At 36.2% G+C, this 19,769-nt stretch overlaps 1 protein-coding gene across 4 annotated transcripts in view; it reads left to right on the top strand.

Moving 5' to 3' along the window:
• ESF1 (ESF1 nucleolar pre-rRNA processing protein) overlaps positions 1 to 19,769 on the top strand; it is a 29,442-nt gene extending 9,673 nt beyond the window's left edge. For all 4 annotated transcript variants that reach the window (XM_085577216.1, XM_021527830.4, XM_021527829.4 and 1 more), the window contains exons 9-14: positions 5,054 to 5,215; positions 11,775 to 11,896; positions 13,083 to 13,173; positions 17,848 to 17,915; positions 18,566 to 18,712; positions 18,864 to 19,769. In XM_085577216.1, coding sequence (XP_085433342.1) covers positions 5,054 to 5,215; positions 11,775 to 11,896; positions 13,083 to 13,173; positions 17,848 to 17,915; positions 18,566 to 18,712; positions 18,864 to 19,163 — 890 coding nt within the window. In that variant the 3' untranslated portion in view covers positions 19,164 to 19,769. The remainder of the gene's footprint in view (positions 1 to 5,053; positions 5,216 to 11,774; positions 11,897 to 13,082; positions 13,174 to 17,847; positions 17,916 to 18,565; positions 18,713 to 18,863) is intronic.

The following is a 19,769-nucleotide window of genomic DNA, read 5'->3' as shown; positions in this document are numbered from 1 at the left end:
TCCTGATTTAAATTGTTTGTTTTCATTCTAAAATTCATCTTGCTCTTAATATATACAGCCTAGATTACAAGGCAAATAAAATTTCATTAAACCTTAATTAGGTCTTTCAAACAGATGTTAAAATTTATTTATACCACATTAAAGCAGGTTGTTGCAATCAGAGATGAGCTTGGAGCATGCAAAAAAACATTGCAGATTCTTCTGGTTTTAAAGTTGGGAAATCTTTTGGCAGAAAACTTATTTTGGCATTATCTTGGCAACAATAATGTCCACTTGTGTCTTATTTTACATAAAAACTGCACTGTAATGCACCTTATTTTCTCTAGCAATACTTAGTGAAGTCTATAACGGGGACCAGGGGATGCAGAGTAAAGATCTTCTCTCAGGTACAAGACTACCAAGGTGCTAAAGATAAGCATCTATGATAGGGTAGTGATGAAAGCAAATATTCATGTGAACAACACTTCAGGAATTTTAAAGAGTAAAATTCCATTGCTGGGAAGGAAAAAAAAATGACCTTAAATAATCTTACCACACTAATAAATTTTAAATCTGGAACTATCTAGATTCAAATTATGTTTTGAAAAGTAAGTTGTTAATAGAGGAATTACGTTGTCATGTCTTTAATATGTTCCTGACATTTTACCCATTCAGTTATGTGATACAAAACAGGATTCCATCTGTTAGGGTTCCATTCAGCAGAATTATGTGGTGCTATGCACAAATGGGAAAAATCAATGTCAGCTGCCTGAATAGAAATGTAGGAGTCTGATAAGGAGGAAAAAGTGTCCTGGACTTCTATTCATATTTTTCAAACTTATTAAAATGTTTTATTTTTAAAAGGGTTTTTGTTGGCCTGTTCTAACATGTTTTTTCATGGAATTTTTCAGCTTAAAATATGTGCATCGTGTGAATGTTAGTATTACTGTTAAACAACAGTTCTGTAACATCAAGGATTTCAGTGACCTGGAATGTTGTGGTTCATAGCAAAAAAATTCTCCTTTATGTTGCTTCTGAATTTTCTGTTACTTGGGTACATTTATCCCAGTTAGGAAGTGTTTGTGGCATTCATCAAGTTCAACCCATTATTGCTATTTTGACAATGTGGACCAGTGACTTAGTGTATGGCATTTTGAATATGCTTCAAATTAAGCATTATGGGGTTTATGTCTAAGCTTTTAATCTGGTTGTTTTTTGGTTTTTTTTTTAATCTTTACAAGAACAACATATTTTCTGCTGTTCTGCTTTGCACAGCACACAAATAGTGAAACAGACTCTATGACAAAATACTTTTTAGGACTTTATTTATTTAGCTGGTCTTTATAGAATCATGGAATCACTGAATATCCTAAGTTGGAAGGGACCCATGAGGGTCACTGGGTCCAAGTTGTGACTCTGCAAAGGGAAGTTAAACCTAAGAGTTGTCCAAACACTGAACACCACCAGGCTTGTAGGAGCTTAATGTAGATCCCTGCTCTCCTCAGTAGGAATCTGAGCAGGAAATCCAGTCTCCTGTGGTACTTGACTTCCAGTACAAGGCTCCACAAAGCCTGTAGGTCTTTTGTTTTGTACTGCCCTCCTGATGCCAGAGATGTACAAGTGCAGTGAAAGGAAATGTAGTGGTCAGGAGGGAGGCATTTTTGTTTAAATAATAATTAAGTTTAGAATCAGACTAGTTATTAAATCTTTTTACAACTCTGAAATCTATTTGTTGCAATAACTCATGACTGCATATATAAATTTAAATGCATGTATAGCATTTCATTAGATAAGGCACAGAATTTTTCTCTTAAAAATGAACAGTATCCACATGTGTTTATATTTGCTAAAGCTATTACAGAAGGCTAAGAATTGAAGGGTGACAGAAGTAGAACATGTGGTTATTTATTATTGTCTGTGGAAAGAAGAAGCAAGAGGGTTTAGCAGTTTATGAGTTGGCCAGGCTTGGGTAGAATTTCATGGGAATTTCAGAATGCAAATACCACAACCTGATTATTTTCTTTCTGTGAAGCATCAGAAACTTGATTCAACTGATGCGATGTTGGATACTTTTCCAAAGCATGTTTGCAGGAACTGTTGGGTTGGGCTTGTTTTGTAAATAAAGGTGCTTGTAAGGCCAAGAAGGGTCATGTCAGCATTCCTACTAGGAAGTTCATGTAAACTGTTGGAGGTGTCCAGTGACATGAGGAACACATCTCCCTGTGCTTTTGCAGGCCAGTGAGTCTCTACTCAGGACTGACTCCGAGTGCCAAAGTATTAACCTTGCCTTAGGTCTGGCTGGCTCAGAGGCCTGTCTCTAGTGGTGCACAGACAGGTGCTTGAAGGCTGCAGATACAAAACTCACCTGGTTTGCAAGAGGAGGTTTAAAAACTGCACCCAGTGCACACCCCTCAATAGCTAGACTACACAGATCTGAAGGAAAACGCAAAGAAATCTAAGAAAATGCCGTAATTAAATGTTTACCATTCATTTACTGTTATCTGTCTGTTTGCATTCTCTTCTTCCAGTATCTTTTCTCCCTGAAAAATCTTACAAAAAGGCATCAACTCTGATAGGCTTTGAATAAACTTCTTCTTGTATACTAAATTTTTCCATTTTTTTTTTTTTCACTGGGATGAACTAACGGGATTTGCAAAAATCCTTGTTCAGGAAGTGCTTAGAATGTGGGGAAAAGGGGTTAAACCCCAATGTTTTCTTTGACATTATTTTCTGGCTCACAACTGACATCAACACATTTCATTTTTCATAGCATGCTGTAGTGCAAAAACCTGTACCTCAGACTTGATTCTTGAGCGCTGGAGTCTAAAGCTTTTTGGTTTTAATTCTCTGGGTCTACATGCATTGTACATATTTTGGTTTTCATTTTTTATCTATCTGAATTTGAGTACCTACCCTGAATAAAATTGAGATATTTAGGGCAATTTTTATGGTAGTGCCATCAGCATCCAAGTCAGTAGCTGAGTTTTCTGCTTTGCCACTACATGAAAGAAAATTCCCCCTACCTCTAAAATAATTCAGCTTTGCATCAGACCTCTTGTCTGATGTTATATCTGCTAAAAGTTTTCTACTGTCTTTAGTTTCTAAGGTTGAGTTTTTTAAAAAAAGGTATCATCTTCTCAGCTATTGCAAGCTAATCTTAAACTAAGAACATGATCTCTTCACAACCCTATTATTACAAGAACAAGATGATCTCAGCTAACTCAGCTGCCAGTCACTGATTTAATATATTGAACCTCTGCATTTGGTTATATTTGGTATTAATATCATCTTCTATAAACAAATTGTTGTATTTGAATGTTCCTGACCAGCCTCACTATTTGAACTTCCTTGTTTTAAAATCTTTTAGCACTTCTATTACTACTTTCTTTTGAAAACAATAAGAATATGCTTGTATTTTATTTTAAATTTCATCAGTTTTTGCCTTTTTCTCCTTCCCAGGTTGATTGTATTTCTCTTGCAGTGCAGCAGTTAATGCCCCAGAACTTTTTGGTTTGTGTGTTTTGTTCAAAAAGCCTTTGAACAAGCTGTTGGCAGAAAGCGTTGCTGCCTTAATATCCATCAAAAAGTGTTTCCTGATGTTGTGCAATACAGCTTGATACTTGAAAGCTACTGACAAGGTTATTTGAACTCTGAACAAACTTTGAGAACAAATTCAGCTCACTTTCCTTTCTTGCAGCTGTGGTCAAATGTGCTTTATTTGCTTACAGAATTAAAAGCTCCTACAGTTCATTTGAAGGCGATGTTGAACATTTGTTTTGGAACTGTTAATTTTGACAGAAGAAACACAAATTCTATCTAAATGAGAAAGAATGACAGTATGCATTGCCACTTAAATTTCTCCTAGCAAAACAAGTGATAAATACAAACTGATAGCCCCTTGCCTATCCAGATTCTAGCATCCTCTTTTAGCTTAAGGATTTTTTCAGTTCCCATGCAGTTCAACCTCTTCTTTCTCAGGACACTAGGAATAAGAAACAACCAAATGTCTTCTTTTTCTACTTGTCTTCAAAACAGTTGCCTTTTGCTTTCTGGATGAGCAGATGCTTCCCTCTTAGATCTCAGCTTCTGATGAGGAAAGTAGAAAAGCAGCTGCAGCTGACTTGTCCCCATGTGCTGTGCAAAAGATGAGCTGGCAGGGAACGAGCCCGGCCTGGCTGAGCAGAGAGCTTTGGCTGGAACTTAGGAAAGAAAGGAGGGTTTATGAACTTTGGAAGAAGGGGCAGGCAATTCAGGGGGACTGCAAGGGTGTGGGGAGGTTATGCAGGGAGAAAATAAGGGCCACAGCCAAGCTAGAACTTAACCTGATTACTGCTGTGGAAGACAAAAATTGTCTATATAAATACATTTGCAATAAGAGGAGAGCTAAGGAGGATCTCCATCCTTCACTGGATGTAGAGGGAAGCACCGTGACAAAGAATGAGTGAAAGGCTGCAGTACTAATGCCTGCTTTGCTTGTCTTTAATAGTAGTGCCAGTTCTGTGGGTGCCTGAACTGGAAGACAGGAACAGGGAGCAGAAAGAAGCCCCCTTAATCCAAAGGGAAATGGTCAGTGATCTGCTACACCACTTAGAGGCACAAAAGTCTGTGGGGCCAGATGGGATCCACCCAAGGGTACTGAGGGAGTTGGCAGATATCTTATGCTCTTAGCCACTTTCCATCATTTTTGAGCAGTCCTGGATAATCAAGGAGGTCCCAGTTGATTGGAAGTTCAGAGATGTAATGCCCAACTACACAAAGGCCTGGAAGGGCTGGTTTTGGAGATTTACATTCTACTCTGCTGGAAGGGACTCTAAAAGTAATAATTGTAAAATATGGTGAAGGATGTGTGTCCAGTAAGTGATTTCCTTTACAGGACAAATTGTCTTGTCTTTTCAGATACCGTTTTAACTCGTCTAAATAAGGGAATTCTTAAACTGGCTGTTCTGTAGGGTAATAATAGATGAAAATATTTTACATTATCTTCTGGAAATAATGTGTATGACTGATTTATTTTGTAAAGATTAATTTCAGTTTTCATGGAGCTCTCTGTGATAACTTTGCTCTCTCCTCCAAGATGGTGATGTAGCTCATGAAATGGAAGATGACAAACCGAGGAAAAGCCACAAAGATGATGAAGAGCAAATTGCCAAGTACAGAGAACTTTTGCAAAGTATCAAAGAAAAAGAGAAAAAACAGGAAGAAAAGGATATAGGAATGGAGATTAAGTGGGTTCCAGGTAGGGTTTATTTTTTTTCCTGTTTTGGCAGATATGCAGTATTGGTCTGCTGACGTGGATATAGTGTAAGGTGCTGAATTTATAGTAGGAGAAAAAACCCCTTTTTTTTCCCATAAATTGAAATCCAGATTGTTTACAGTGAGGGAAATAGAAGAAATAACATGACTGAACTCAGTTCCTGAGCTGTAAGTTTTTCTTCATAGATAATTTTTGCCAAGACTTTTTGTACTTGCTTTTTTAATTATCACTTTATAGACATTTTTTAAGTAGAATTCATGTGTTTGCTATAGAGTCATAAAACATGCTTACACTTTTAAAAATGGAAATCAGTATGATTTGGAAACATAGTATATAATTAGAGGAGAGTGGTTTGGAAGTGTTGCTTGCATAATGCTAAAGATCTAGGGAAGAAATGAGGAAGAAGACCTTCCAGTGAAACTGCTCTGGGAGAAAAAGCAAGGTACCAGGAATGGCTGGGGATCAGTGACATCCAGATTGACATTTGGAAATCAGTGAAAGGTAACTTCACCATGTAGCATCCCAGCACAACTCATCTGGAGAGCCAAACCTGAGTGTATAGTTCTCTTTTTTCTTTGTGACAAAAAACCACTCAGACTGAATGCTTTCCATGAGGTGCAATGAGCCATTTTAACAACTCACTACATCCACAAAGGGAAAGGTTTGCACTGTGCCATCACCTTAATCCTGGCCCAGAGCTCATTCTGACTGTCTGTACCAGCCCTGGCACTTGGTAGGTCTCTACAAGTCTAATTTTGTTTGCTAAAATAACAGAACTACTCTGGAAAAGAAAAGATCTGGATCTTTTCCACTGAGTTAGCATGTTAGGCACATGTTCAGAGGGTTAAATGTCCAGCTGAAAGATTAGGAAAGTATGACATTCCCTTCTTGGGAGCAGCAAGGTGCAGCAGCTGTGGGACTGCAGCCTATGTCAGGACACAGCCCCATTCTGTTACTGCATACAGCAAGACCAGACACATGCCAAAATACAGGCCCTTCACTGCTGATGGATTAATCCCAGCTAACAATGCATATCTAACAATATGATTTATACAAATATTATTCTGAGTTGTAATTCAGGTAACTTCTGCTGAATAGAAGTTCTGCTCAGTTTGAAATATTCTGGTCTGTAGCTGTTCAGTTCACTGAAATGGACTAAACTGAAAGGAATAATTTTATTCCTATTTCTTCATGAGACCTGTATTCAAAAGGATACATGGGCATTAAAAAGTATGTGCTTTCAATCATGCTTTTATAATTCCAATAATTTCTGATATGAATTCTGTCAAAACCTTTTTGAAAAAGCATGTATCATGCAGCCAGGACAAGTGATCACTAACAGAGTGTCGTACTCCATCTGTCCACAGCATGTCAGTACTTGCATTCACGATGTTGCTCACTGAGTAGTTGATTCATTGTGTCACTGAGTATTCAAGACCAAGGAGTTTTCATAGATAGGTAGCTATATAAGACTTCCACAGAGATTTGTTGTTGCCACCTTTCAGAGTGAAGGTGGAAACCACAGGTGAATCAGTTGCTGCTATGAGTGTTTTGTATTTATAAATGTTTGTATTTAGATGTTGTTAATGTAACTATTTTTTGTGTTGTCTTTGGAAAACACGTTTGGAGGGTTTTTTGTTTGTTATGCATTCTGTTTTTCAAAGAATTCTACGAATTGTATGAAAGAAGTTCTGTAAATTTAAAAAAAATTGAGCAACTTAATGTGCATATTCAGGAATCTAGAGCAAACCATTCATTTTAGCAAATGGAAAATTGTTTTAAGGGAGACCAAAGAAAACTCTCTAGTCTTGCTTGCCCTGAGAGAGCAAGAAGTTTTCTAAGAGGCCGTCATTAAGACTGTACCTTTTATGTTATGAGTAAATTGCATTCACATTTAGTAGCAATGGAGTATTAACTGTAGTAGAGATGGAATCCAGTTCCACGAGGCATGGGCTCTCTGTTTCTTTCCAATGGAACTTTAGAAAATTGGATTAGTTACATGCTTACACCTAGTCCAACCCCTTCCTAGCTGCACCTTCTTGTAGGACTCCTAGGACTCTTCTGATGGAAGGATGGTAAAAAAACCCAAACAACTAAACAAAAAACATAAATTTGACTGATTTTGTCTAAATGTAGTTAGATGTCCATGCATAGATATTCATATAATTTTAGGTTCAATGCGCATGTGCACACAATTAATTTTACATGGATAGTTTATAGTATTTGATGTTAATTTAGCAACTATAATTTTACAGTATGTGGTAACATTTCCTCATTTCTTACGCTGAATAATGAGAGGTTTGTTGAAGGGCAGAGGTTCTGGAAATCATAAAAGTGTTCACTTGCCTTTGTTAGAGACTGTTCCCCTCCACAAGGTCAGCAGTGCCACTTCTGGCTAGTGACCCCTGCAATATAATTTTGTCCAAAACACAAGTCGTAAAACTGAAAATCAGTGTCTAAAGTTTGCTTTTGAGTCAAAAATTCAGCTATTACTTAATTTGGGCAGCATTTGGAGAAGAGGTCCTGCACACCTGAAGAGGATACTCTTTATATATGTTTTTTGTATTGTGGAGCATAAGCAGCACATGTTGAACAGTAGTTTGTAGCTTTGGCAATTTATACACGCTTGAGGCTATGCTTCCTTAGGGAGACAACATTAGTTGTTACGTTATTTTTTCTTGAACAAATGTGCTCTTTTAAATTTCAAAATAATTTATGTTTAGTTGGTGCATTCTAGGCATTCAAAAATAGTTTTAGTTGTATTCTCTGAAGCCTCCTTATTTTTTTTCAGGAAACTAATTTATGTCTGTTGAAATATTTTTATTATCAAGTTCTGCCTTATTGTGCTTGACTTATTGCAAAATCTTTTTCCTGCCCAAATGATTAATACATGGAAGAATTACAACAGTTAAATCTAGGAAGTTTTTCAACTGAGAGGCAGATATTTGAATTAATTTGAAATTTTGAGTTTTGGAATAGTTATTTACACATGGTTATAGAAAGCATACTTTGTCAATGGTTCAGTTATGCTTGAATCATAATAGTTTTAAATAAACCACAGTGCCAGTAAAAATAAATTAGATGTAGTTCCAGCTCTCTTTGGCCTGTTTCTTCTAGGCACAAAATCAGTGTTATATTCAAGCATCCATCTGTTTTCTTAATCATATCTGATTTAAGCAACAATTAGTATGAATCCTTATCCAGCTCCCAAAGCTCCCCTTAGAAAGTGAAAAGAGAGAAGACCACAGCTGCATTTCTTGATGATACTCAGCCAAGTTTTTGGGGGCATTTTTTGAACTTAACAACTTTTCCTTTGGGAAGAATGAGATGTAAATATTTAGCTAGGCTTAGAGCAAAATTTCAGATATGTTTTGGTGAGTAGCATAGAAGACTGTGGCATCTGTAAAGTGCATAGTAAAGCCCAACTGTAGTTAGAGATGATGCTGAGCACAGAAATGCTTATATGAAGTATTTATCTCCATCTGGGTCATTGCTGAGTGTGTCCATCTCCTGGAGTGGCCTCAGCTCCTGCAGCATGTGCTGAGCTGTGTGGGGGCTCACACCTGACAGCTGCTACGTGTGGTGGCTTCTCACAGGCACTTTTACTGCTGAGGAAAGCTCAAATAAATTCTAATGTTATCCGAGTGCTTCTATTTGCGTTCCTTTCAGCTACCTGTTGAAAAGTGTTTCATTTTTCAGGTGAGGCGTTACACGCAAAAATGAACTTGCTTGTTTAGATTTCCTGAGAACAGAAATGTATCTTTCTAGCCTCTAATAACAGTGACAGTTGCAGGCTGTTTATACTTCCATTAGTTTTCAGAACTAAGTGTTTGGAGAAGTAAAAATTCTGCCTGCACCCATTGCTTGCTGTCCCACCAGTGAGAACAGCAGTGTATTTAGGTTTGCTGTAGTATTTACAACACGTTTAATCCTTTAGCTGAAGTATAATTTCGTTGCATGCTAATATAGATGATCTTTTTCCTTGCCCACTTTTGTGAAGATTAAATAAAACTATTGATTCATTAATTTAAAAAAAAAATTATATCAGTAAGGGTATATCTAAGTTAGACCTTTCTATGGCCAGCTAATATTTCTACCTAAAGTAGACAGTTCCTTTCCCCTTCTGGAATCAAAATCCTTCTGACCACTTAAATACACTCTTATTCTCGGGAAGTGGTCTGGACAGTAGTTTCTAAGCATTCTAATCTGTGGAGAAACTCTAATGCCTTTCATGAGACTGCCAAATACCACAAGAAAGGGCTGGATTTTCCTCCAAGTTCTTCAGTGCCAGATGGATCAAATGATTCAATTTTCCAGGCAAATAAATCAGAAATATTGTAACTTCCTTTCAGATTTTGGGTCTCTCTTTTGCTGGAGATGTGACATTTTTTTTTTTTTATTCTGTATTTATTATCTTCAAAGAGAATCTGCAGGGTTGTTACCTGACCAGTAATTTTTTCCATAAAAGTACTACAAAATATTCAAAGTTATAGTGGTTCAGTTTCAAGGAAGCTGATGACTCTGCTTTCATGGACTTTGAAGATAACTAAATATTTGTTCTTGTTCTATGAGAGATCCTTAATGGCATGTTTTTAGTTAATCTATGCAAAATCCTTCTTTTATTGTGGCTCTGATTTGTGTGCTGGTTAAGTACCAGCCAATTTTTCTGGCTGTAACAGTTTGCCACTTACTGTTCATTCTGGCAATTTTCCAGAGTAGTAGAAGTATCCTTTATCTTGTTTTTGCTCCATTCTTTTCCTCCTATGATTCTGTGGTTTAATATGATTTTATATCTTGTCCACACTTCATATTTCAGACAATTTGTAACCAGCTCCCCAGCCTTGGAATAATTTTTGGAGTGTCAATGGAACGCAAAAACAGGGATTAGTGTTTGCAGTTTTTCAGAAAAATGTTCTGCCTGCTCTTCTGAGGATGGCTAGAACTGTCCATGAAAGCTGCCCTGTTATTCCATCATGATCATTGTTTTCAGTTCCTCCATGCTGAGGAGGGCTGGAAGAAATGATGAAGAATGGGAACTTGGCAACTGAGAAATATGGGAAAAAGAATGGGATCTAGTCTAGGACATCTGGAGAGGTCTGAGTATGCTTTGTAAGCAATAAAACTGGGATGAGGGGTGGGAGAGTAGGATCTAGTTAGGTCAGGGCTGGAGTGGTGTGGCAGAAGAGAGACCACTAGAAGTAGGACTGAGGAAGAGACAATGAATATCAGACTTGGAGAGTGAAGCAGAAACAGGATTCCTACAAACTCCCAAGCAAATTCAGTCACTTTTTGGCTGACAATGTTATGTGTAGGATATCTGACTAATTTGTTACCAAAGTAAAAAAAAAAAAAAAAAAAAGGTTTAGTGAATGAAGCAAGGAATTGCAGGTAGGAGAAAAATACTTCATTGCCCAGGCTGTTACCTCCTACCAGGGAAGTCAGTTCCATTACTTCCCATTAATTGTGCTCAGTGTATTGCACAACAAGTCACTTAATCTTCTTAGATCATGAAATTTTGTTTTTGCAAACACCCATCTTCTGAAGAGTGGGCTGAACGTTTATGAGGTGCATCTGAAATCAGTTTTCATCCTCATAATATCCAAGTGCTCTGTGATGCAATGAATTTTAGGACAGTGTTCTTGATGTATATGGAACTTTTTACTAAAATTAGAAGATTGCTTTTAAATGTAGTGCATATTCTGGATTTAAGTATTCCACATGTAAAGTGGGAATACTTCAGTTACTTAGTGGATTTATGTTTAAGGTGATGTTCTTACATCATTGAATACTCTAATGATGCATATTTATAGAAACCTTTATTCTGTTCTATTTACAAAAAGCTTAAAGGTTAAGAAACACTTGTCAATGCAGACGAAAGTGCTGGGCATGGAAACAGTAGATATCTGTGCTAAATTATGGAATTTAATGTAAACCTAATTTACACATCCAAACTTAACTGTCCTAGTTCACACATCCAAAATTAACTGTCTGATCCTGTTAGGCCAAAATTATTAAGAGCCAGACATGTTGCACTTCTATGAAGTTTACTTTTCTAGAATGAAAAATACAGTGTTCAGCAGAGATCCTAGAGCATTTTCAGAGTATTGCCACACAGGCAAAGTTTCAGCAATGTAACTAATTCAGAATCTGAACTAATGATAGTGTGGTACATTAAACATAAGGGCTCTGTGTATGTCTGTTGGTTTTGTTGTGTTACTCATTCTGGCATCAGTACACTGCACAATTGAATGTCTGCAGAAGAGACCTTTCTGAGGAGCAGCAGGAGTGTTGGGGATCAGATACCACATAGCAAACACTTCTTCTGACTTTTATACAGTTTTTACTGAAGGAATGTTTTATTTGGAAAAACACATACTGTAAAGCAGTCTTCTTATAAAGATGGGTTTTTAAGCAATATTTATGTTGTTTCCACAGACTTGTTGAATAAAAGCTAGATAGATCTTTTGCAAAGGAGAAAACAGTTTATTAAAAAAATTCAGATTCATCACATTTATTAAATTTACTATGGCTTTTTTCCTAGGCCTCAAAGAAACTGCTGAAGAAATGGTCAAAAACAGGTTGGAGGGAAAAGATAACCTGACTCCATGGCAAAAATATCTAGAGAAGAAGAAAGAAAAAAGAATTCTTAAGAAAAAGAGAAAGGTAATGTTTATATTGGCCATTTGAGGGGGAGTTGTTGTTTGTTTTCTTATTTGTTGTTAAGGTTTGTTTCAGATAAACAAAATAAATTGTCCAGCTGCCAGTGCTATTTTAAGGTTATAATATGCAATGGTCACTCATATGGAAATACTGGGAGTAGTTCATCAAACCTACACAGGAAAAGGATATTCAGCATACTGCTAACCATACATATGCTTCCACAAAGCATCTTTTATCTACTTGTGCTGCTGTAAAGATAAATTAGTCATAATAATAATTGACTGTAATTTGCATTTTTAATGCATTAGAAGCAGTCTTTTTGCTACTGTGTGCATATCAATTCAAAGTTGTTATGACAACGATAATTGTAGTTGTTATGACAATGATAATTTGGGGATTTTGAGGCTAAAATAATACAGACTTGTTTACCAAACCTGTAATTACAAAGAATTAATAGCTGCAAAGAACTATTCAAATTGCAAATTGCAAGATAAAAAATAAAAAGCATGTTGCATGCAGAATCTAGATTCTCTGAAGTCTTACTCTTAGTATAACTCACATTGCTGAATTACACTTCTAAGAGTAAACTCTACACCTTGAGTTATTCTGTGCCTGTCAGTTAATTTTAACTGGCACTTGATGAGTAACTTCTTTAAGTTGATAAGTGCTTAAAATGGAGTAAGCAGCAGTGTTCAGTAGCAGAGCAACTTTGTCTAGCTAAACAGGCTTGTCCAGTTTGATAAATTACATCAAGGAGCAAGGTGTATGACACACTACTATCAGTAAGAAAATTTGTTCATTTAAATCTGAACTCCAGCTTTTTGAAATCTGCAGCACAAAGTGAACTTTTTTACTCAAATTTGTCCCCAAGCATAACTTTTGTGGAACATAAAGTAAGGACATAACAGTACTGATCTTGTAATTTTGTTGGAATGGTTGTCTGATGCATCACAGTTTGGGGATATGCCTGATAAAATGTATGAAAGAGGGTTGAATTTTTTTATTTGTCTTTACTATCAAATTTTGCTGTGCTCTGGTTTTTTTGATGTTTCATGTACATTATTTCAGTTTTCATCTTCATAGCTACTAAAAGAACTTCTCATTCCAGTGAAACTTAAATAGTTGATTGATTGAAATAGTGTTGAAATAATCAAGTGTTGATTGAATTAATGTTTGTGCTTTGTTACAGGCTGCTGCTGAGAAAGAAGAGAGTGAAGATGAACTTCCACCTGATGTTGACCTCAATGACCCCTATTTTGCTGAAGAATTTGAGAAAACAGGTCAGTCAAGACAGGCGACTTCTAGAGTAAATCTGCCTTTCTGTTAAATACTGAGTTTCCAAAACAAAGTCAGGCTGGACTGAACATAGAGATAGAATGTTCAGAATTAAATTAAGTAGGTGTTACTTGCCTAAAATGGCCATTTCTGTAAAATTATGTGTATTGTAATACATGGAATGGTACGGAATATTCTCTTGGCTTTCACCAGAGATCATTAGTTATCCAGTTTCTGGGGATGGCTGTTAAAAACAAGCTGCTCCCCTAAGTATTCCAGAGAAAAGTATTCCATTGCTTTTGAAGTCTTTTTATTTAAGAAGAGCCAAATCTATATGGGTCTCTTTGAAGCTTGGGTCAATTACAAAAATTACAAAAATGTCAAATGTTTTTGCATGATAAACAAAGTTGTCTTTAAGAAGAAATCACTTTTCTCTTATTCTGATACATGTTTTTACTGGAGTACTTTTGGCTGCTTAGAAACCCCAATTGAGAAATGTAATATTTTAGAAAATAACTTGCCCAGTTTAGATTTTTAGGATACCTTTTTTACAAACTTTTTATTCTGATGTTTAAATTAGCTTTTGCCATGGTAACAGCAAATTTTATTTTGAGTGATTTTGCTGAGTAAAATCACTAAAGGTAAGTTTCTGATGTTCCTTATTTTTGGGAGCCAGATCCTAAGGGTGGCTCATATTACTGCATATTAAAAGAAGAAAAATGACATCAAAACAAAAGAAGAAAACAAACATAAATAAGTTAGTAACTGGTTTACTCATATTGCCAGTCTGTTGTTTGGTTGGGGTTTTTTTGAGCACAGTAGTGCAGATCCAAGTTCCATTTAAAAAGGGTAAGTTACTTTTAATTTTATACTCACCAACACACAGGCTTCTGTCCTGAATGTTACAATCTATCCTAGGATAAAATAAATAACTAACCTCCCAAATCTGGATGATTTTGTACTTAATAAGCTGAAATACAGAAGAGTAGAGTGAGTCCTGTCCATGTTTTAGAAAAAACACCACAGTCCCAAGTGTCATGCAGTGCTGTTTTCTGCCATGATTTCTGGGTGGCTTGTGTATAGGTTGAAGTCATTAATTGTAAAGATAACCATTCCTTTCACCAAATTATTTCATTTTTCTTTAATAGCGAGATTACCTATGTACTCTCATATAATGTGTGATGTTCTCTGTGAAATCTCTGAAAAAATTTTCTTCTGCATTATGTGAAAAGTTGTGTCCTAAAGGGGCTTTGCAGAGAATGAGCTTATCTGCACTTTAAACCTTGTCCATAACATAGAGAATAGACTTGTTTGTGGAGTCTTTGAGGATAGTTAATACACATAAAAGTTAAGAAAGTGAAGCTTTTGTCTTCACAATTACTGATAATTACTAAGGTACAGGAGAAAACCAGGACGTGGTTAGCCCTGGAGAAGTTCTAAAGAGACAGTACAGTGGCTGGCTATGAGCCAGTTTACATTTTAATGGTAATTACACTCACTGCACAACTTTGGCGTTCACCAAGTTTACCCAGAAGAGCCTCTGTCTCATAGTTGGGGTTGCTTTTAAGCACAGCTTATCCAGTGAGGGAGAATAGGTTACAGTCATCTTTGAACTTGCCTGTAATCCTGCCAAGTTTGTATTTAGGGTACAGGCAACTTAAATGACCATCATTTTTCACGAGCCTTCCACAATTCCCCTGGAAGTTTGAAATTTCACTCTTAAATTGACTGACAGATTATTTTAGATTATGCTGAAAAATCATATGACAGGGTTTATTTGCAGACTTATGTGGACCAGTGCAGAAACTGAGGATGCAGTAGTGCTGGATTCATTTGTTGGCTGTAACATGCATGGCTCTTGTGTAGCTTGGTTTCTGTCAAGCTGAGGCAATGAAGGGAAGCAAGAGTGAAAGGAGATGCTAGACCAAGGGCCTAAAACTCTGAGTGCTGTGAAAGGAAATCTGGAATTTACGGGAAGTTCACTGTACCATATGTTCCTCAGGTATGTCTTTGTTCCTGTTAAGCAGGCAATGATTCTTAGATTGTGGATGCTTCACCTTGGGAGAGGCAAGGTAGATGAAATCCTTTGTGCCTGCTCAAAAGCTGTGTAGGGTTCATGGCAGTACTTGCTTTGCAGTTTTCATGTGACTATTCAATAGTACCACAGGCTAAAATGTCAGATGCTGCAGATACATGAGCCCTGATGATCCATTCTAGAAGCTTGATTCTAGTTTCATATTGTCAAGAAAAAAAAAAAATTGTCACTTTCATTTTACACTGATGCCCATACTGTTTCAAAAAGCCTTGTAAGATTTGGGTTTGGATTTGTCAGTCTCACTGTTACTGCATCAGCTTATGTGGGGTCTTGGAAAAGGGAGACAAAATGACTCTTGTAGCTTAAACTGTTGAAAAATCAATGTCTAAATAGTGTAATTGCTTATTAACTGAAACCAAGGTCCTGCTTTTGGGGATCACTGAACAGGTTCAGAAGACATTAGACTATTAAACATAGTTTCTGTTGAACCATTGAGGAATTCTCCACACATTATTGTAACTCCTGTTAGTTTCAAACCATTAGTTGCCTTCTCATGATCTAATTTATGATATAGGAAGGAACTGATGGCTCTTTAAAGCTGGAAGGGAGCAGTATGAGTGCAAGGACCTAAGAGCTTAACGACAGAATCAGAGTATAGTTGTAGAACCTGTACTTGAAAGATAAAGTAGATGAAAAGATTCATTTACCACATTTCTTTGCAAGGGTTTTGAGACCGACTCAAGTTTCTGAATAAGGCAGAGGTCTTGTGAAAGGAGTTTTTGACTTGGGGTCAGTTTCTGTATCTGAAGTCCCAAAGATATAATTAGCTTTTACTGTCTGCTGGAAAGTTGTTGATGTGCAAAGTTAATGTTGCAAACAAAATTCTTGAGCTGAGAAAGAGTTGAATGGTAGCTTGAGTGGGAATTACAGCAGAAACTGGACACTTGTACTGGCTGGCACCAGCTACCAATTAATTCTGTGGCACACTGAAGTATCTTCTGTTGTAGGTGGGACAAATCTGATTGAAGGATGGCAGTGGGGATGAAGTGCTAGGAAAACTCTGACAGATTGCAATCAGTTTGCCATAAGTGTGCAACAAGTGTGTGTGGTGGGGTTAGAAGAATGTATGTGGGAAGAGGGACTGTAGCAGGCATATGCTAATAAGAGAGAAAATTATTCATTTGTGAATTTTCAAGCAGAACCATTTTCAGTTTTATACAAATTGTTGAGTCCCAAGGGTGATTTTAAGTCCCGAGCTGGTTTTACTAGCTGCACAGTGTCAAAGTAAGAAATAAAGGGTTTGCTAAATTATTTATTTTCATGGAGAAGAGCTCAGTTTGATACCAACTCCTTGTTCAGCCCCATCTTCATCCACAGAATACCCTGAAGGCATAAGCGTCACTGCTGTAATTCCCCATAGAGTGAAAGAGAGAGGAAGGTGACTTGAATGACTTTGCTTTGGGAAATGTGTAGAAAGAAAATAAATGTATTGATCTAATTTCTCATATAACTGTCTCCAATTTTATCTCTGTTCTCCTTTTCTGTAGTTTAGCCACTTCTGAAAGATAAAAATATTCCATAGTTGTTGAAGGCCTACAGAAGACATTTATTTCTTCCTTCTACACGTTAACTTAAATTGTGTCATTTAGGTAAAACTATCATATCTGAATCTGCTTTTCCTGCACATTTTCTGGAACTACTAAATCAATAGTTTAGTTTTTCAGCTGATGGCATTGTGCATCAGAATAGTTTATTTTTTCATGGTGATGGTTTGTTTCTTCTGGAAATCCATTTCCAGTTTGGAATCCATGTAGAAATAGTCAAGGGAATAGTCAAGGCAAAAAAAAAACCTTTCTCAAGAAATACATCCTCTTCCAGAGTATCCTTAGTGATATAACTTGACATGTGTCTGGCATGTCTGTATTTCTAGTCTGAGTACAAACCTGTCCTAACAAAATGAAGCCAAATATCTTCCTTAAGAGTACCCCCAGTGGACTGCAGTAAATTGCCTGGGAATGTCATTCTAAGCTCAAAGGTCAGAGTGTGTGGTTTGGGTCAGGAAACCTTCTGCTTTTCCTGTTTTTTCTTGATCAAGATCTACAGGCATTCCAAAAAGAATAATTTGATTTAGTGGGATTTATAAACAGGTCTGTTTTCATTAGAAGTTAGATTTGACTAATGTCTTATGCTGTTACTGTTCATTATATCTGTCATTATCAGCACTGTGTATCTGAAGGCTAAGGGAGTAGGGGAGCTTCCTCAGAACAATATTCAGTCTGAGCAGAGTCAATCATATTTTAATTTCCACAAGAAAATGCCCTGGGAGTGGTGTGATGTCATGAGTTTGCCTGCACTATTGTGATACTTCTTTCTACTGCTCCATGAAAAATACAGTAAAACCATGGTTTTGACTTATTAATGCCATTTGAATGTTGCTGCCTCCTTAAACTGAACAACTATTCAGAGGATTTTTATTGCTTTAAGTTTTCCTGGTTTTTCTTAACTTTTCAGCCTTTTTCCACATCCAACATTCAAATACTGAGTGCAAGAAAATGAGATGTACTTAGAAGTTCTAGCTATAGGTAAATTATGCCCTCATGCATAAGCTTGGATAAATATGTTTGTGCCCTGTATTTGCACTTAGGTTTAAAGAAGAAGCCAGAATCAATAGAAAGCACCTCAGAAGATGAGGATGAAGTTGAAAAACAGAAGGTAAAGTGGTGTAAAATGTTGCATTGTATGAATTCTGCAAGTATCTGGTATGTGTTTGTGAACAGAACTGTAGAATTTCGTAGGATAGCAGTAGAATAAAACTATACAATTTTATTAGTGAGAGCCCGTAGAGCAAAAACTACCACGAAGTTTTTATTTTTTTAACATCAGTATTGTATGAAACATTTGTGAGTTCAAACCTTGTCCTGTATATTTTTGTCCTTGAAGAGTGAGTTATTTGCTATTTTGTTTTCTTTTCATCCTCTCTCAGAACAAGTTAACTAAAAGAATCACTTAAATCCAGATATTTTTGTTTTAATCTTGCTATATGAATATCAGTATTAAATTGTATCCATTAGTTATTTCTAAGTTATAGTGTAAAATTTTCAGATGAGATTATTACTGTGGTTGAAAATTGAATGTGCATATTTGCATTCATTTAAAATCTAATAAGAAGGAAATAAATTTGTATTAATACTACACCTCAAAATGTTAAAAGAATGTTTTTATGGATGAAATAATACTGCCCTGATGACCCTATTTCAACTTATTTAAACAAATGTAGACTCATACAGGTTTTATTAATGTGATGCTGAATTTTTTCCTAGAAAACTTTCGTTGTGTACATGGACTTTCTTATTTTGTAACAGGCTGAAATGGCCCTACTGATGATGGATGATGAGGATGACACCAGAAAACATTTTAATTATAAAAAGATTATAGAACAACAGAATTTGAGCAAGAAGAAAAAGAAACTTCTTATGAAAAAGAAAGAATTACTAGAAGATGACTTCCAGGTAATTGTGTATTTCTTGATTTTGTGACTGAAGCAGCTCCAGGAATCTCATGAACTATGACTTCTGGAGCAGTTCATGTTTTATTAGGCTTAAAAGCTTTGCTGTCATGGGAAAAGTTTACCTAAAATAAATGCTTCTTTTCTCACTTCAGGTAAATGTTGCTGATTCAAGATTCCAAGCCATGTTTACTTCTCCTCTGTTTAATTTGGATCCTTCAGATCCAAATTTCAAAAAGACAAAAGCAGTAGAAAAGATCCTGGAAGAGAAAGCTCGCCGAAGAGAAGAAAAGGAGCAAGATCTCAAGGAGGCAAACAAGGGCCTGGAGAACAAGATGGCAAAGAAAGGAGAGGTTGCCAAGAAAGCCATAAATCCTGCCCTATCAATGCTAATAAAGTCAGTCAAACATAAAACCCAAGAGTTTCAGGCACGGAAAAAGCAGAAATTCAAATAACTGAACTTTGATTTTACTCAGCCTTTACTTTAGTCCAAGCCCTGCTAACTGGAGACATCTGTTTAAGTTACTGTGGCCTGCTCTAATTCCTGTCCACCTAAAATATCCTGAAAATTCATTTAACTATGTTGGTGAATTGTGAAGTGTTCAGAGTAATAATCACTCTTTTCTTATGCCACAACAAATACCGTTTTGCATATATGTAAGGAAATGATGGTTTTGGGGTGATTTGTTTTGTATCATGTCATCTCTTAAAAATAATAGAAGCACTGAAAATGGCTAAAAACATCATGATTATGGGTTTATTTATAAATAATAAAAACCATTCTGCAGAGGTTTATTGCTGAAACTAAGTGGTTTTAAAGTTTTTAATTCCACGGAAGTCTGTAAAACATACCTGTCCTGATAAAGAAGGTAATAATATAACTACAAATGGACAAAATTTTGTATACAAGCTTTTCATAGATTTTTTAAAAGATTGCATAAATGCTTTATACATTTCTCTTTTTAATACTTGAAGGTAATAGAACTAATTAGTGGAAATATTGCCCTTTAGAAGTGTTTCATTGACATACTTTGGAAATAAATATTTTAAATTGGCCCAAA

The sequence above is a fragment of the Lonchura striata genome, chromosome 3 (genome assembly GCF_050655825.1).
Source record: "Lonchura striata isolate lonStrDom1 chromosome 3, ASM5065582v1, whole genome shotgun sequence".
Classification (NCBI taxonomy): Eukaryota; Metazoa; Chordata; class Aves; order Passeriformes; family Estrildidae; genus Lonchura; species Lonchura striata.
The sequence above is the reverse complement of the archived record's forward strand: the minus strand, read 5'-3'. Positions and strand labels throughout refer to the sequence as shown.